Here is a 14,337-nt window from a genome sequence, read left to right on the forward strand (position 1 = left end):
ATAAAATATATAGGGTTACAAAGGAAAGCAACTAGATGGCAACAAATAATCAAAATAATACAAATTCACAGACCCTGGGCAAAGAATCTCTGCTCTAAAGTAATGTGGCTAGTACTTTGTTGTAGTTGTTTTAACAAGCAGTTTTCATCTAAGTGAACATTGTCCCCTTCCAAAGAGTTCCCTTGGGATGAGCCATCCAGTCCAATAACACTGCTGTTGTGTCATACGTCTTATGGGACGCTCTTTAGAAATTGCCATCGGAGACCACTCCTGAGCCTGCTCAGCCTCATTATGTCCGAGTACCAGCTCAGTTATGTTGCTTAAACAAACCCATCAAAAATGGAGATCACTCATCAGAACAGGGGCATACTGTATACCTATGTTAAACGCCTTCTCTTCTCAATCATCCAGCTAAAAGGGAAGAGCCCAAAAGAAAAGGTTGAGAAAGTCTCAGATGGGTGTTGGAACTTACCGGTAAATGGCCCAGCAGAGAAGAGACGTTATCAGATACGTAAATGATTATCCCCTCAGTGGTCAGGGCTATCAGAAACTCATCCAATGCCTATTGAAGACAGAAAACAGTGCCACCCAAATATATTTCTAGATGCCATTACATAGTAGGACAACACCACGTTAAGCTTTATTTCTTGTAGAAAAGGGACCTGAACATGAGACTTTGGCTCTGTGGCTACTCAGAGCGATTGCCAGCTCAGCTCCTCCCCTCCCAGGGTTTCTAGTACTTCCATGAGGCCTCTCTGAGACTCAGAGTAATGTGTAAAGCCCGATTCTAGGTGGTAGCAAGGGGAGGGGAAAGGTGAAAAGCCGACAACAGGAACTGGAAAGATTAGAAACTGTAAACAGAACTCACTTCATTCTTTGTACTTGTATCCCCTAGTGCCTACAACTATGGCATATATAGTAGGTGCTTAAAAAATGCTTGGTGACTGATTGATTGGATATGTGAATGAAAAATGATACAAGTTGTTAGGTTTATCCCCTAGTCCTAATCACATAGAAAAGTGGGGACCCGTCAGGAATGAATCAGAAGGCCTTCGTGGATGCATGAAAGCCCCTTTTATGTGTAAGCCAAGCAAAGCTTGAGGCCTGACTAAGATCCAAGAGCTGGAGTTAAGGGGATTAGCCCAGTGGCAGGTTGACTCTGGCTATCCCACTAAGAACTCTAGCTCTTTCCCGAGGGGTGAGCACAGTAGCTGTTGGAGTCAGTGGCAACGGTGGTGGCAGCAGCATGTTAAGTGACACACACCTCCAAGCTTTGGCAGCAGTGAGAGGCCAGGGCAATGCTGGAGCACAATGATGGAGTGCTAAAGTGAGAAGACATATGGGTATGGCAGGGAACAGGAGACCTGGAGGGGTCAGAGCCACAGGGTGGTGAGGCCAACCTGGGCCTTGGCCTTTCCAGGTACCGTGAGTTCTGTGGACTGTGCAGGTCAGGGTAAGGAAGTCAGTGCTCAAGCAACCTCAAGTCCTTTGCCCCTATGAACGTGGAGCAAGAGTATTGAACCCTGGGGAAGGTGGTACTTACCACAGGTATGGTGAGCAATCCGGAGTTCTTTTCCCACAGGGGAAGTAGGGGTGGGAGAGGGGGCTCAACTTCAGGGAAGCATTTTAGTAAGACCTCCCCAATGCTCTAGGCCCTGTTAGCTTGGAGTGTTTGCAAGAAAACTAACTACCCCTGGAACTAAAAAGAAGCCAAACCTTGCCATTCCCAGAGCCTAAGCCTTAGCTGGGAGCAAACATGAACCACTTAGGTTATTTTCAGGAACCTCCCGCCCAGGTTGGAGCCAGTCTGTTAGAGGAGAGCAGAACACCAAATGCCACAGAGGTAGCACTTGAAGGTACAAATCACTAGGATGTTCTGAAGCTAGGCCTCTGATGGCATCAGCGTAGGTGGGGAGCTACCAATAAGGATGTTCCTTTGGGGGCAAGGCAATACCCATTCCCCAACTTCCAAGTCCTAGAGAGCTGCCCAGGGTCAGAGGAAGTTTAGAGAACTGCCTTGGAGCCCACAGCCAGGAGGGCAGGGACAGGACTTGAACCCAGGGCTTACTCACTCGCAGTTATTATACAGTAGCAGGAAGTCAGTTAAGTTACATTCCTTGTCTCCCAGCATGTACTAAACCTCACAATAAGGAAGAGATTTGTAATAAATCATGTTTCACTGTTCCCAGCTCTTCCCAAATAACATACTTTGCACCATAAACTCTGCAGTCCAAACTGAACAACTTTACCCGTGTGTTTAATTTTAGTTTTACCTTAATCCCCTTTGAAAAAAAACTGCTAGAAGGATTACTAAGGATATTTTTCTTTAGAATTATTAAAAATCTTGAAATTTCTAACTGCTACTAGTCAAAGGTGATTCTCTTAAATAGGAAGGGCCTTGAGAGATAGTGAGGCATACTGGACAGAAGGTTATCTAACCTTTCACTACCAGCTAGGTACCAAAAGCAGCTGGGTGGTGCAGTGGATAGAGCACTGGGCCGAGATTCAGGAAGACAACAGTTCAAATCTAGCCTCAGACACTTGCTAGCTCCGTGACCCTGGGCAAGTGATTTAACCTCTGCCTTAGGTTCCCCATCTGTAAAATGGGCATCATAACAGCACCTACCTCATGAGGTTGTTATGAGGATCAAAAGAGCTAAAATATGTAAAGCCCTTAGCACAGTACCTGGCACAGAGTAGGTGCTTCATAAATGTGTGTTCCTTCTTTCCTTGCTTCCAAAGGCAAGGAGATAAGTTGCTAATTAGCATCAGTGGAGGGAGTTTCCAGTGTGGAAACTCCCTCCACTGGGGAAACCACAGGTTCAGCTCCACAAAGGAGTACACAGGTCCTCACGGAGCATGTGCAGTCACGGGGTGGGTACTGTCCCTCCCTCCATTCATAGCCCTCTGGCATCCTTCCTACTGTGCTATTCCCATGTCCCCTATCTATGCATTTTTTCCCTTCCCAGCAATGTAGGCAAAAATTGAAAGCCCCAGAGCCAATGCTTATGTTGCTGGGGAATGGAGTCAACAAGGGATCATCAAGGAGCTGGGCAGCTGGCAGCCTCTCCTCTCATCCCCAGTCGCAACAGCCGTCCCTCATTACCGGCTCTGCTCTGCCTCAAGCAGATGGTGCAATCGGGAACGTGACACGAGGCCAAAGTTCCCCCAGAACAGATTCGAAAGGGTCACTGCTGAGGCATGAGACCTCCGCCCCTTCACCCCAGGCCCTCCCAGGAATATCGCCCAACTAGACCTCTCAGCAGCTCATGGGCACCAGTGAAGCATCAGGTATCCCTTGTGCTTTCTTACCCCACACCCAGCCATTTAGCTCTGTGATGGCATCCCTTCTGTCGTTTTCCCGTTATAACTCTTTGGTGGTGATATAAAAAGAATCACTCACAGGATCATAGAATTTCAGAATTGGAAGGGTCCTCAGTGGCCAACTGAAGTAAAAATCAAATATTAATCATGCTAGGGAAGATTTTTTTTCCATTTAAAGTGACATTCAAGTATGTCAAACCCAAGTGAAAGGGCATATATGATTATGGTTTTTATTTTGGCCACTCACAATGGTGTAACAAAGAGCTATTTGAGTTGTTGGGAGGATATACTGAGGAAGGTTTAACACCCAGCTCTCTGCTGGGGGGGAGGGGGTGGAAAGAACGCCACACACGTTTAGGTTGAATCTGCATTAACATTTTCTCCATTACTTTCTTAACTGGGCAAGACAACAACAAACCAACGATCTCTGATCTGGGTATTTGCTGATTTCTGAGGTGCAAATGCTCACAGTGGAAATTCACAACTGGCTCTCCCAAACCAGTTCAAGCTGGCTCAAGCACAGCCCTGGATCCACAGAAATAAAGGCCTATAAGCAAAGTGAGGCTTTTACGGGCCACCCAAACGTCCATAAGTTAGTCCAAGTGGAAAACTCACTTAGTGCCACACTCATCCTAGGTGCTTAATAAAGGCTGGCTGAATTGGGTTGGACTTAGCACACCTAGTGGAGGCAAGGCCTACTTCTTGGGTTAGAGTAGACAATGAGGCTGATACTCACACATGGACCTAACAACAGCATGCATTTTGAACTATTTTTGCAGTGGTGGACATCAGCTTGCAGCCATATTTTCTTAGTTTGGGTCCACGTAAAGAAATGACCTCAGACAGGAAGGGTTACTTAGAACTTATAACCACTGGCTCATAGCCCAGAGTTGTGATTCTTATGGCAGTGGACCACAGTGGAAAGGACACTGGCTCTTGAGTCAAAGGACAGGGGTTCAGATCCTGCCTTTGATACTTACTAACTGTATGTCCTTGGGCAAGTCACTAAATCTCCATAGGCCTCACTTTCCTCATCTGTAAAATGAGGGGATTGGACTAGCTGGCCTCTGAGATCTCTTCTAGCTCAAGTATATCTGATCTGATGGCTGACCCAGGTTAGGAATACACTTTGTGACAATTTCCTCTACACAGCTGGCCTGATGCAGAACTCCACTTCAGAGCCCAAGGAGGATTTGTGAGCTTTCGTGATCAAGGCTGGCTCTGTACACTGATTGAATCCCCGAGGTAATCACTAAACTCCTCACAACTTGGCCGAAATTTCCACTTCCTATCCCAGTGACAAGGTCTATTGTATATCTTCCATGTACAATGCATACACATTTTAGAAGGTTTCTTACCTCAAACATCAACTGTGTAAATTCCTCATTGCTAAGAATTGATGGTTTCCAGGCCCCTCTGGCACTAGCAGCTTGTGCCTGGGTTTCCTTTTCTTAAAAGGAGAAAGAATCAAGGAAAGAGAAGAGATTAAAATGACTATAGGGAATAGTTCCCTTTTTTCCAAAGTTACGATCCATTTTGGAGCAGAGCCTCCTTTGAAATCATGCTGAGGTTTTATTGGTGGCTAATTGCTTGGTACTTAAATCGACCTTGTGTCTAGCTTTGACCAAAGGAAGAATTTCACTCTACTCTCACTCTTATTGAAGACAAAGCCCACCCCCCCCCACCTGATGCCTCTTTGAAGTTGGGTTCTTGAAGGCTGTGCCTGGAGAACCCAAGCTTGGCCAGTTCACACCAAGACTTTACCCATCAACTAACCACCTCTTTTGGCTACAGCAGCTCCAGAAGACAGTGGAAGGTGTCTGCACACAAACCCAATCACGGATTCTGGAAGTCACTGTAGATCCTGCCCCTCTGGTGTGTGGCCCTAGCCTACAAAAGATATTGGTAGAATAGGCTGGGAGCCACTTGTCCTTTAGTAACAATTAGCAGCTGCCTTTAAAAAGACCATTCTCAGATCCAAAATTTTCCTGTGTTAGTTTTCCTGATAGCAATGTGGAACAAGAAGCCAGCCTCAGAGACAGAAGGATTTGTGTTCAAGTCCTGCCTCTGATATATATATATATATATATATATACTGTTTATGTGACCCTGGGCACTTAACCTTTTGGTGCTCTAAGTTCTAAGATTCTTAAGTTGCAGGGAGGTGCCAATGTAATAGGAGAGAGTTTCCTCACTGGGAGTATCCTTCCCTTATGAAATCCTGGGGCCAGGTTAAAAACAAAACAATTTTTCTCAGAGCAGCTTAACAAATTGCACCAAAAACAAACTGGCATTGCACTTAAACACTCTGGACAAATTAAAAACAGCCCCCTGCCTATAGCTCTACTTTAAGGAAAAGAGGGGATCATAGATTCAAAGCTGGAAGGGGTCTCAAAGATCATTTGGCCCAACTCCCTCATTTTACAGATAAAGAAACTGAGGCCCAAGAAGTATAAGTAGCAGAGCCAGGAGTCAAACCCAGGTCCTTTGACACCAAACTTGGGGCTTACTCCATGATAGCAAAGGAATCACTGCTTAAAGCCACAGTGCATTAAGTGGGTACACATGGCCTAAAAGGGCACCTTCTGAAATGAGCACAGGCCAATGCTGCCAGTGTTTTGGCCAGAATGTATACTGACCACATCCTCATCCCCAAATCCTGGAGGGAGGCATGCGGAGGTGGTAAAATATGGGGCTGTCTCTGATTGACCCACTACTGTTGACCCACATATGGCTGCCCTTCTCAAGCTTTGCTGATCCTGAGACAGCTCCAATGTTGCCATTAGTGAACCTCAAAATGTTCCTTGGGTGGCAACTTTCCTACTCCTTTGGCTCAGAAATTACCCAATCAAAATGGCAGCCAAACAGCTACTATCTGGCTCTAAAAGTTATCTAGATCAATGGGAAAAACAAGTTGTAGGCTATGGCCTTGGACTTCTTACCCAGGAAAAGTCTCTCATACATGCATTGTCAACTTCATAATATCACGGAATGGGAAGAGCTAGAAGGCTCCAGAGGAACCATCTAGTTCAACCTTTTCATTTTATAGAAGAGGAAACCAAGACTCACCCGGGTCACAGGATGAGTTAGTGACGGGGACAGGACTAGAACCCAGGCTTCCAGATCTACCTCAATTTTCTTTCACCCAACTTTCCAATTCACTGCACTTCCTTATCTTTAGAAGCAAAAAATAATGTATTCCCCTCAACAACACTTGTTAAATGTCTAACTGGAAAAAGATTCTGTGACCTTTTCAGTGTTCAATTCTGCTTACCTCTAAATGTACCACTAAATTAATAGTTCCCCCATGCTGCCCTTTTAACAAAGGATTAAAATCCCCAAATCGCTTGTAGTCTAACCTAATTATTCCATTACTACCTCTTAGATAAATACAAGTGGAAGGTTGTGGCGGCAGCAGAGATGAGATTTTACCCAGTTATACTTCTAATTATTCCTACTTTATTTTTCTTCTTTTGCATTGATTACAATGACATTTAAGCACCTGTCACAAACAAGCTGCTGCGACCAAGAATACTAGAATCTAAGAGCTGGACTAGACCACTAGAGGCCTCCCACCCCCGGAGTATGCTCCTGGGAGAATGACCAACATAACTAGACTGCCTAGAATCTATTTTCATATTGAAAATGGAAAACCACAGGCCAGGCACCCCCAAAGGTACCTTTCTGCTCGTGTAAAAAGTCAATGGTCTTCTGTAATATGGTTGCCTTATCCATCTTGATGGGCTGGCCTTGCCCCTGAAGCATGCTGCAAAGCTCCTGAATGAGAACATTGAACTGATCTCTCCTTTTCTTTTCTGACTTGTTCCGGGATGCCCTGGTTAAAGAAAATACAAAGGCGTCACCAGCAAATGAGATGCTAGGGATTCAGAGAGAAGGCACTGGCCGGGGAGGCGAAGGGACAGGAATAAGATGGTGACTCACTTTGGGGTGGGGGAAGGGTAACATTTGAGCAACTGCCATCTATCTTATCCATTCATTCTCTAACATACCATAGCCGACATTCCAAATTTCCTGGAAGCCATTTCATGGCCTCCATTCCATCATGTTGTCTTAGCAGCCACCTAAAGATCATATCACAACACACTCCATCTAGCCATCACTACACCCCAGGAATGATTAAAAAGGGGGCCGGATGAAAGCCAACACTAAAGGAATTTAGAAAGAAGGCTGAACTGGAAACACACATACACACACACACACACACACACACACACACACATCTAAGCAGTATTTACTTCTTGATCTGTGAACCTGAACCTGTCTGGGCTCTTTGGACTAGCTAAATAGGCCTCCAGGTCCAAGTAGCAATCTCATGAATGAAAAGGTTAAGGAAGTTTCTTTTAGAATTGTGCTTTTCGTACCTCTTTAATCTGTCCTTCTCTTCTTCATCCATCACTTCCTTTAAGCAATTAGGTTCTAAAATTAAAATAGAGCAATATTTAGTGAGTTCTTCAGTTTTCCTTTTCTTGGTAGTGACTAAAAGTTAAGTGATATGACTAATTGTACCCTTTACTTACCAAGCATTTTTTCTTCAAGGAATTCTAAGTGCTTTTCAGAGTGTGATCCCATCAAATTCCATTAAACCATTAATGTGGTGTGTGGATGGGCAACTAATCTTAGGTGCTTTATTGTGAAAGCCTCACTCAATATCTATAATAATCCATTACAAATGTATGTATTTGCAAGGCTTTTCAAAGGCCATTCAGTGCAGGTACACAACTTCTCTTAACTTGAGAAATAAAGTCATTGTCAGCCTGCTCTCCCAAATGAGTTTAACTCCCACTATCTTCAACAGAAGTTAAGTAAGCAAAGGGAGTTGGGGAATGAGCAGTTTGTTCCAAGTGACTGACCCTCCACCAGAAAGAAGGTGAGCAATGCAACAAAGATGAGAATGGAGCCAATCAACTGAAGGGGAGGGGACAGCTGGAAGCATGTTTCTCTGACAAAGGTCCAAGATATAGAAGGAATGGATTCAAACTTTTAAGAATAAGAGCCATTCCCTAATCGATAAATGGTCAGAGGATAGTCAACTTTCAAAGAACAAAATCGAAGTCATCAACAATCATGAAAAAACACTCCAAATTACGAATAATTAGAGAAATGTAAATTAAAGCATCTCTGAGGTTCTACCCCACACCCATCAGGCAGGCAAAGCTGAGCAAAAAAAGGGAAAAAAATGATGGAGGGGTTGAAGGAAAACAGGTACAGTGATGTCAGTCAGGCTGGGAATTGGTCTAGCCATTCTGGAAAGCAATTGGGAACTATGCCCCCAAAGTCACTTACCAGCAAGTCCACTATTGAGTCCTTACTCCAATGAGATCAAAGAAAGATGCAAAGGGTTAATGACTCTATGAGGCATTAGGAAGTATTAAAACAGGGGGACGGAGACAAGATGGCACTATGAAAGGAAGGAACTACCGGAGCTCTCTCACAAATTCTGTCAGATAAATTTTAAAAAGTGAATTTGAGCAGATTTGAGAGAGTTAGAAGCCACTAGAAGACTGAAGGGGTAGGAGCGCCAGGCACATGGCTCGGCACCAGACCAAACCAACCAGGAACAGCAGAGGAATCCAGGCAGCATGCTGGTCTGGGAGAGCACTGGGCAAGCGAAACGCCGGAGCAGGAACAGGCCCAGGGTGGAAATACCGGCAAAGGCCGCAATGGAGCCCCAGGCCTCTCAGCCCAGGACAGGAGTCTGTCAGAGTGCATAACCAGCAGCCGTGGGAGCAGCTAGCCTGGAGGCCTCCAACCCACAGTCTAAAAGTTTGAAACTCACCTTCTTGGACTCCCAGTAGCCAGGATGTGCAGGTAAAATGTCTCATATCCCTCCCTTGAATAAACCCAGAGAATACTACCTCAGGAGAAACAGAGGAGCCAGAAGGGGGGCTTCAGTAGCGAGAGAAGTGGGGGAGAGGGCCATTTCTGTGGTGGCAGAAGGAGACTAGTACAGGAAGAGAGGTGTCCCAGCAGCCCTCACCTCAGCAGAACAACTAGAGTTGCTGAGACCCAGGGGATGGAGCTAATAACGTCAATGCCAGGAACCAAGACTTGGCTTTGCACAGCCAGGGGAAGTGGCAGACACCAATACAGACACAAGCTGAGACCACATCTGCTGTAAAACAGTCCTGGGGAAGAGGAGATTCCCAGCAGGCAGAGCACCCCTCCCCCACAACTCACGAAACCAGAGGCCATAGCACATAAAGCTAGATCCCATCACAAAAACTTGGGACAGAGCCCCCCTGAGCCCTAGAAGCAGAGATACAATTCAGAAACCAGGAGGAAAAAGAACACCATGAAAAAGAATAGCAAGAAGCTTTCAAAGACAATTGATTCATATTATGGAGACAGGGAAGACCAAAATACCAATTTGGAAGAGGACAGCCTGGACACTACACCCACATCTGAAACCTCAAAAGGGAAAGTGAACTGGTCTCCTGACCAAAAAGCATTACCGGAAGAACTCAAGGAGGGTTTTGAAAACCAAATTAGGGAGGTAAAAGAAAAAAAGGAAAAAATATTCAATGAGGAAAACAAATCCTTAAAAGGTAAAATTGGGGAATTGGTTAAAGAAAATCAGAATATAATTAGAGAAAATGTCTCATTGAAAAGTAAAATAAACCAAATGGAATAGAGAAGATAAAGGAAGAAAACAAAACATTAAAAATTAGAATTGGGCAAGTAGAAGCTAATGACTCTATGAGACTTGAATCAGTCAAACAAAATTTAAAAAATGAAAAAACGGAAGAAAACATGAAATATCTGACTGGAAAAACAACGGACCTGGAAAATAGATCCAGGAGAGACAATCTAAGAATTATTGGTCTAACCTGAAAGCTATGATGAAAAAAAGAGCCTGGACAGTATCTTCCATGAAATCCTTAAAGAAAATTGCCCGGAGGTCCTAGAACCAGAGGGTAAAACTGTCAATCACCCCCGGAAAAATATCCCAAATTGAAAACTCCAAGAAGTATTATAGCCAAATTCCAGAACTACCAAGTCAAGGAGAAAATACTGCAAGCGGCTAGAAAGAAACAATTCAAATATCACAGAAATACTGTGAGGATCACGCAGGAACTTTCAGCTTCTACATTAAATAACAGGAGAAATTGGAATGTGATATTCCGAAAGGCAAAGGAACTTGGACTACAATCAAGGATCAACTACCCAGCAAAATTGAGCACAATTTTCCAGGCAAGAAGATGGACATTCAATGAAATAAGGGAATTCCAGACCTTCCTGATGAAAAGGCCAAAGCTCAATGGAAAATTTGATCTCCTAATACAAAACTCAAGAGAGACATAAAAATGTAAATAGGGAAAAACCCTAGTTAATCAATAAGGCAAATTAATTAAATCCTTATATAGGATTATTTTGTTTTATATATGTTTTATATATATGTCAATCTTGAGAATAGTATACTTATTATGACAATTGAAAAGGATATTCATAGACTCTGGATGTCAGTATAAAATAACCAATATAATGATAAAAAATATAATTATAGAGATATAAAGGGATGGTTCTGGGAGAAGAGGTAAGGGGGTAATAGAAAGGGGTAAATTACATCACATGAAGAGGCACAAAAACATATTGTAGTAGAGGGAAAGAAGGGAGGGAGACTAGCAGTATCTGAGCTTTACTCTCATCGGATTTGGCTCAAGAAGGGAATAACATACCCTGATAAGTATAGAAATCTAACTTGTCCTACAGGTAGTAGGAGGGGAAAGGGAAGAAAAAGGGAGGGTGTGGTCAGAAGGTAGGGAAGAAGTAGCAAGTGGAAAACGGTAAGATAAGGGAGGGGAATCAAGAGGGAGGGTAAACTGAGGAAGACAGCGGTCAAAAGCAAAACTTTCTTGAGGAGTGGAAGGGGAAAGGGAGAAATAAAAGCATAAACGGGGAAAATAGGATGGAGAAAAAGACACAGATAGTAATCATAACTGTGAATGTGAATGGGATGAATTCTCCCATAAAACAGGAATGGATAGCAGAATGGCTTAAAAACCATAATCCTACAATATGCTGTTTACAAGAAGCACATTTGAAACAGGGGGATACACTCAGGGTAAAGGTAAAAGGCTGGAGTAGAATATATTGTGCTTCAGCTAAAGTAAAAAAAAAAGCAGGGGTAGCAATTCTAATCTCAGACAAAGCAAAAGCAAAGAGGGATCTAATTAAAAGAGATGAGGAAGGACACTACATCCTGCTAAAAGGCACCATAAACAATGAAGCAATGTCATTGTTTAACATATATGCCCCAAGTGGTATGGCATGCAAATTCTTAGAAGAGAGGTTAAGGGAGTTACAGGAAGAAACAGACAGCAAAACCATACTAGTGGGGAACCTCAACCTCCCCCTCTCTGAACGTGATAAATCTAACCTCAAAATAAACAAGAAAGAAGTTAAGGACGTGAACAGAATTTTAGAAATGCCTTTTCTAAAATTCTGTTCACCTCCTTAACTTCTATGATAGACCTCTGGAGAAAACTGAATAGGGATAAAAAGGAATATACTTTTTTCTCAGCGGTACATGGCTCAAAAATTGACCATGTACTAGGGCATAAATACCTCACAATCCAGTGCAGAAAGGCAGAAATAGTCAACGCATCCTTCTCAGATCATGACGCAATAAAAATTATTTGTAATAAAGAGCCATGAAAAAATAAGCTAAAAATTAACTGGAAATTAAATAATCTAATTCAATAGAATGAGTGAGCCAAAGAACAAATCATAGAAACAATTAATAACTGCATTCAAGAGAATGACAATAATGAGACAACAAAACGTATGGGATGCAGCAAAAGCAGTTCTTAGGGGAAGTTTTATACCTCTAAATGCTTACATGAATAAAACAGAGAAAAGGGAGATCAACGAATTGGGCACGCAACTGAAAAGCTAGAAAACAAACAAATTGAAAATCCCCAATTAAATACCAAATTAGAAATACCAGAAATCAAAGGAGAGATTAATAAAATTGAAATCAAGAAATAAAATATTAGCAAAAAGATTGCAGCAACTTATCACGAGAATAATACACTATGACCAGGTAGGATTTATTCCAGGAATGCAAGGCTGGTTCAATATTAGGAAAACTATCAGCATAATTGATCATATCAACAACAAAACTAGCAGAAACCATATGGTCATCTCAACAGATGCAGAAAAAGCCTTTGACAAAATACAACAGCCATTCCTATTAAAAACACTAGAAAGCAGAGAAATAAATGGAGCCTTCCTTAAAATTATAAATAGCAACTACCTAAAACCATCAACAAGCATTATTTGTAATGGGGATAAGCTAGATGCATTCCCAGTAACATTAGGGGTGAAACAAGGATGTCCATTATCACCCCTACTATTCAACTTGGTACTAAAAATGTTAGTTGTAGCAATAAGAGAAGAAAAAGAAATTGAAGGAATTAGAATAGGAAAAGAAGAAACTAAATTATCACTTTTTGTAGATAATATGATGATTAACTTAGAGAATACTAGAGAATCAAGTAAAAAACTACTTGAAATAATAAAAAAAACTTTAGTAAAGTTGCAGGATATAAAATAAACCCACAGAAATCCTAGGCATTCCTATACATTACTAACAAAGCCCAACAGCAAGAGATAGAAAGAGAAATTCCATCTAAAGTTACTGTAGACACTATAAAATATTTGGCAATCTATCTGCCAAGACAAACCCAGGGACTATATGAACACAATTATGAAACACTTTTCACACAAATAAAGTCAGATATAATTAAATGGAACAACATTAGTTGCTCGTGGTTGGGCCGAGCTAATATAATATAAATGACAATTTTACCTAAATTAATTTACTTATTCAGTGCCATACCAATCAAACTACCAAAAAATTATTTTACAGAGCTGGATAAAACAATAACAAAATTCATCTGGAAGAACAAGAGGTCCCGAATATCAAGGGAATTAATGAAAAGAAATGCTAGGGAAGGTGGCCTAGCTATACCAGATATTAAACTGTATTATAGAGCAGCAGTCATCAAAACTACCTGGCACTGGCTAAGAAACAGTGGTGGATCAGTGGAATAGGATAGGTACACAAGATGCAGTAGTGAATGACTATAGCAATCTACTCTTTGATAAACCCAAAGAATCCAACTTCTGGGCTAAGAATTCACTATTTCACAAAAACTTCTGGGAAAATTGGAAAATGGTAGGGCAGAAACTGGGCATAGACCAACATCTTACACCATATACCAAAATAAAGTCAAAATGGGTTCATGATTTAGGAATAATGGCTGATACTATAAGCAATTTGGGAGAGCAAGGAATAGTTTACCTATCCTATTTATGGAAAAGAAAAGAATTCATGACACAAGAGATAGCATTACAAAATGCAAAATGGATAATTTTGATTATGTTAAATTGAAATGTTTTGTATAAAAAAGCCAATGCAACAAAGATTAGGAGGGAAGCAGAAAATTGGGAGAAAATTTTTACAACCAGTGTCTCTGATAAAGGCCACATCTCTAAAATATACAGGGAACTGAGTCAAATTTATAGGAATACAAGTCATTCCCCAATTGAGAAATGGTCAAAGGATATGAACAGGCAGTTTTCAGAGGAAGAAATTAAAGTTATCTATAGGAATATGAAAAAATGCTCAAAATCACTACTGATTAGAGAAATGCAAATCAAAAACTTTTAGGTACCACATCTCTCCTGTCAGATTGGCTAAAATGACAAAACAGGAAAATGATAAATGCTGGAGAGGATATGGGAAAATTGGAATATTGTTACATTGCTGGTGGAGTTGTGAACTGATCCAGCCATTCTGGAGAGCAATTTGGAACTATGCCCAAAGGGCTATAAAAATGTTCATACACTTGGACCCAGCAATACCATTTCTAGGGTTGTATCCCAAAGAGATCACACAAGTGGGAAAAGGACCCATTTGTACAAAAATATTTATAGCGGCTCTTTTTGTAGTAGCAAAGAATTGGAAATCAAGGGGATGACCATCAA

General features: G+C 41.9%; 1 protein-coding gene across 1 annotated transcript in view; it reads right to left on the minus strand.

Annotated features, from left to right (window-relative positions):
• The window catches only part of PASD1 (PAS domain containing repressor 1), a 97,777-nt gene that overhangs the window by 70,896 nt on the left and 12,544 nt on the right, over positions 1-14,337 (minus strand). Inside the window, 4 exon segments of the mRNA XM_036740191.1 lie at positions 473-562; positions 4,683-4,774; positions 7,005-7,159; positions 7,707-7,761. Of these exon segments, the coding sequence (XP_036596086.1) occupies positions 473-562; positions 4,683-4,774; positions 7,005-7,159; positions 7,707-7,761 (392 nt within the window).

The sequence above is a fragment of the Trichosurus vulpecula genome, chromosome X (assembly GCF_011100635.1).
Source record: "Trichosurus vulpecula isolate mTriVul1 chromosome X, mTriVul1.pri, whole genome shotgun sequence".
Classification (NCBI taxonomy): domain Eukaryota; kingdom Metazoa; phylum Chordata; class Mammalia; order Diprotodontia; family Phalangeridae; genus Trichosurus; species Trichosurus vulpecula.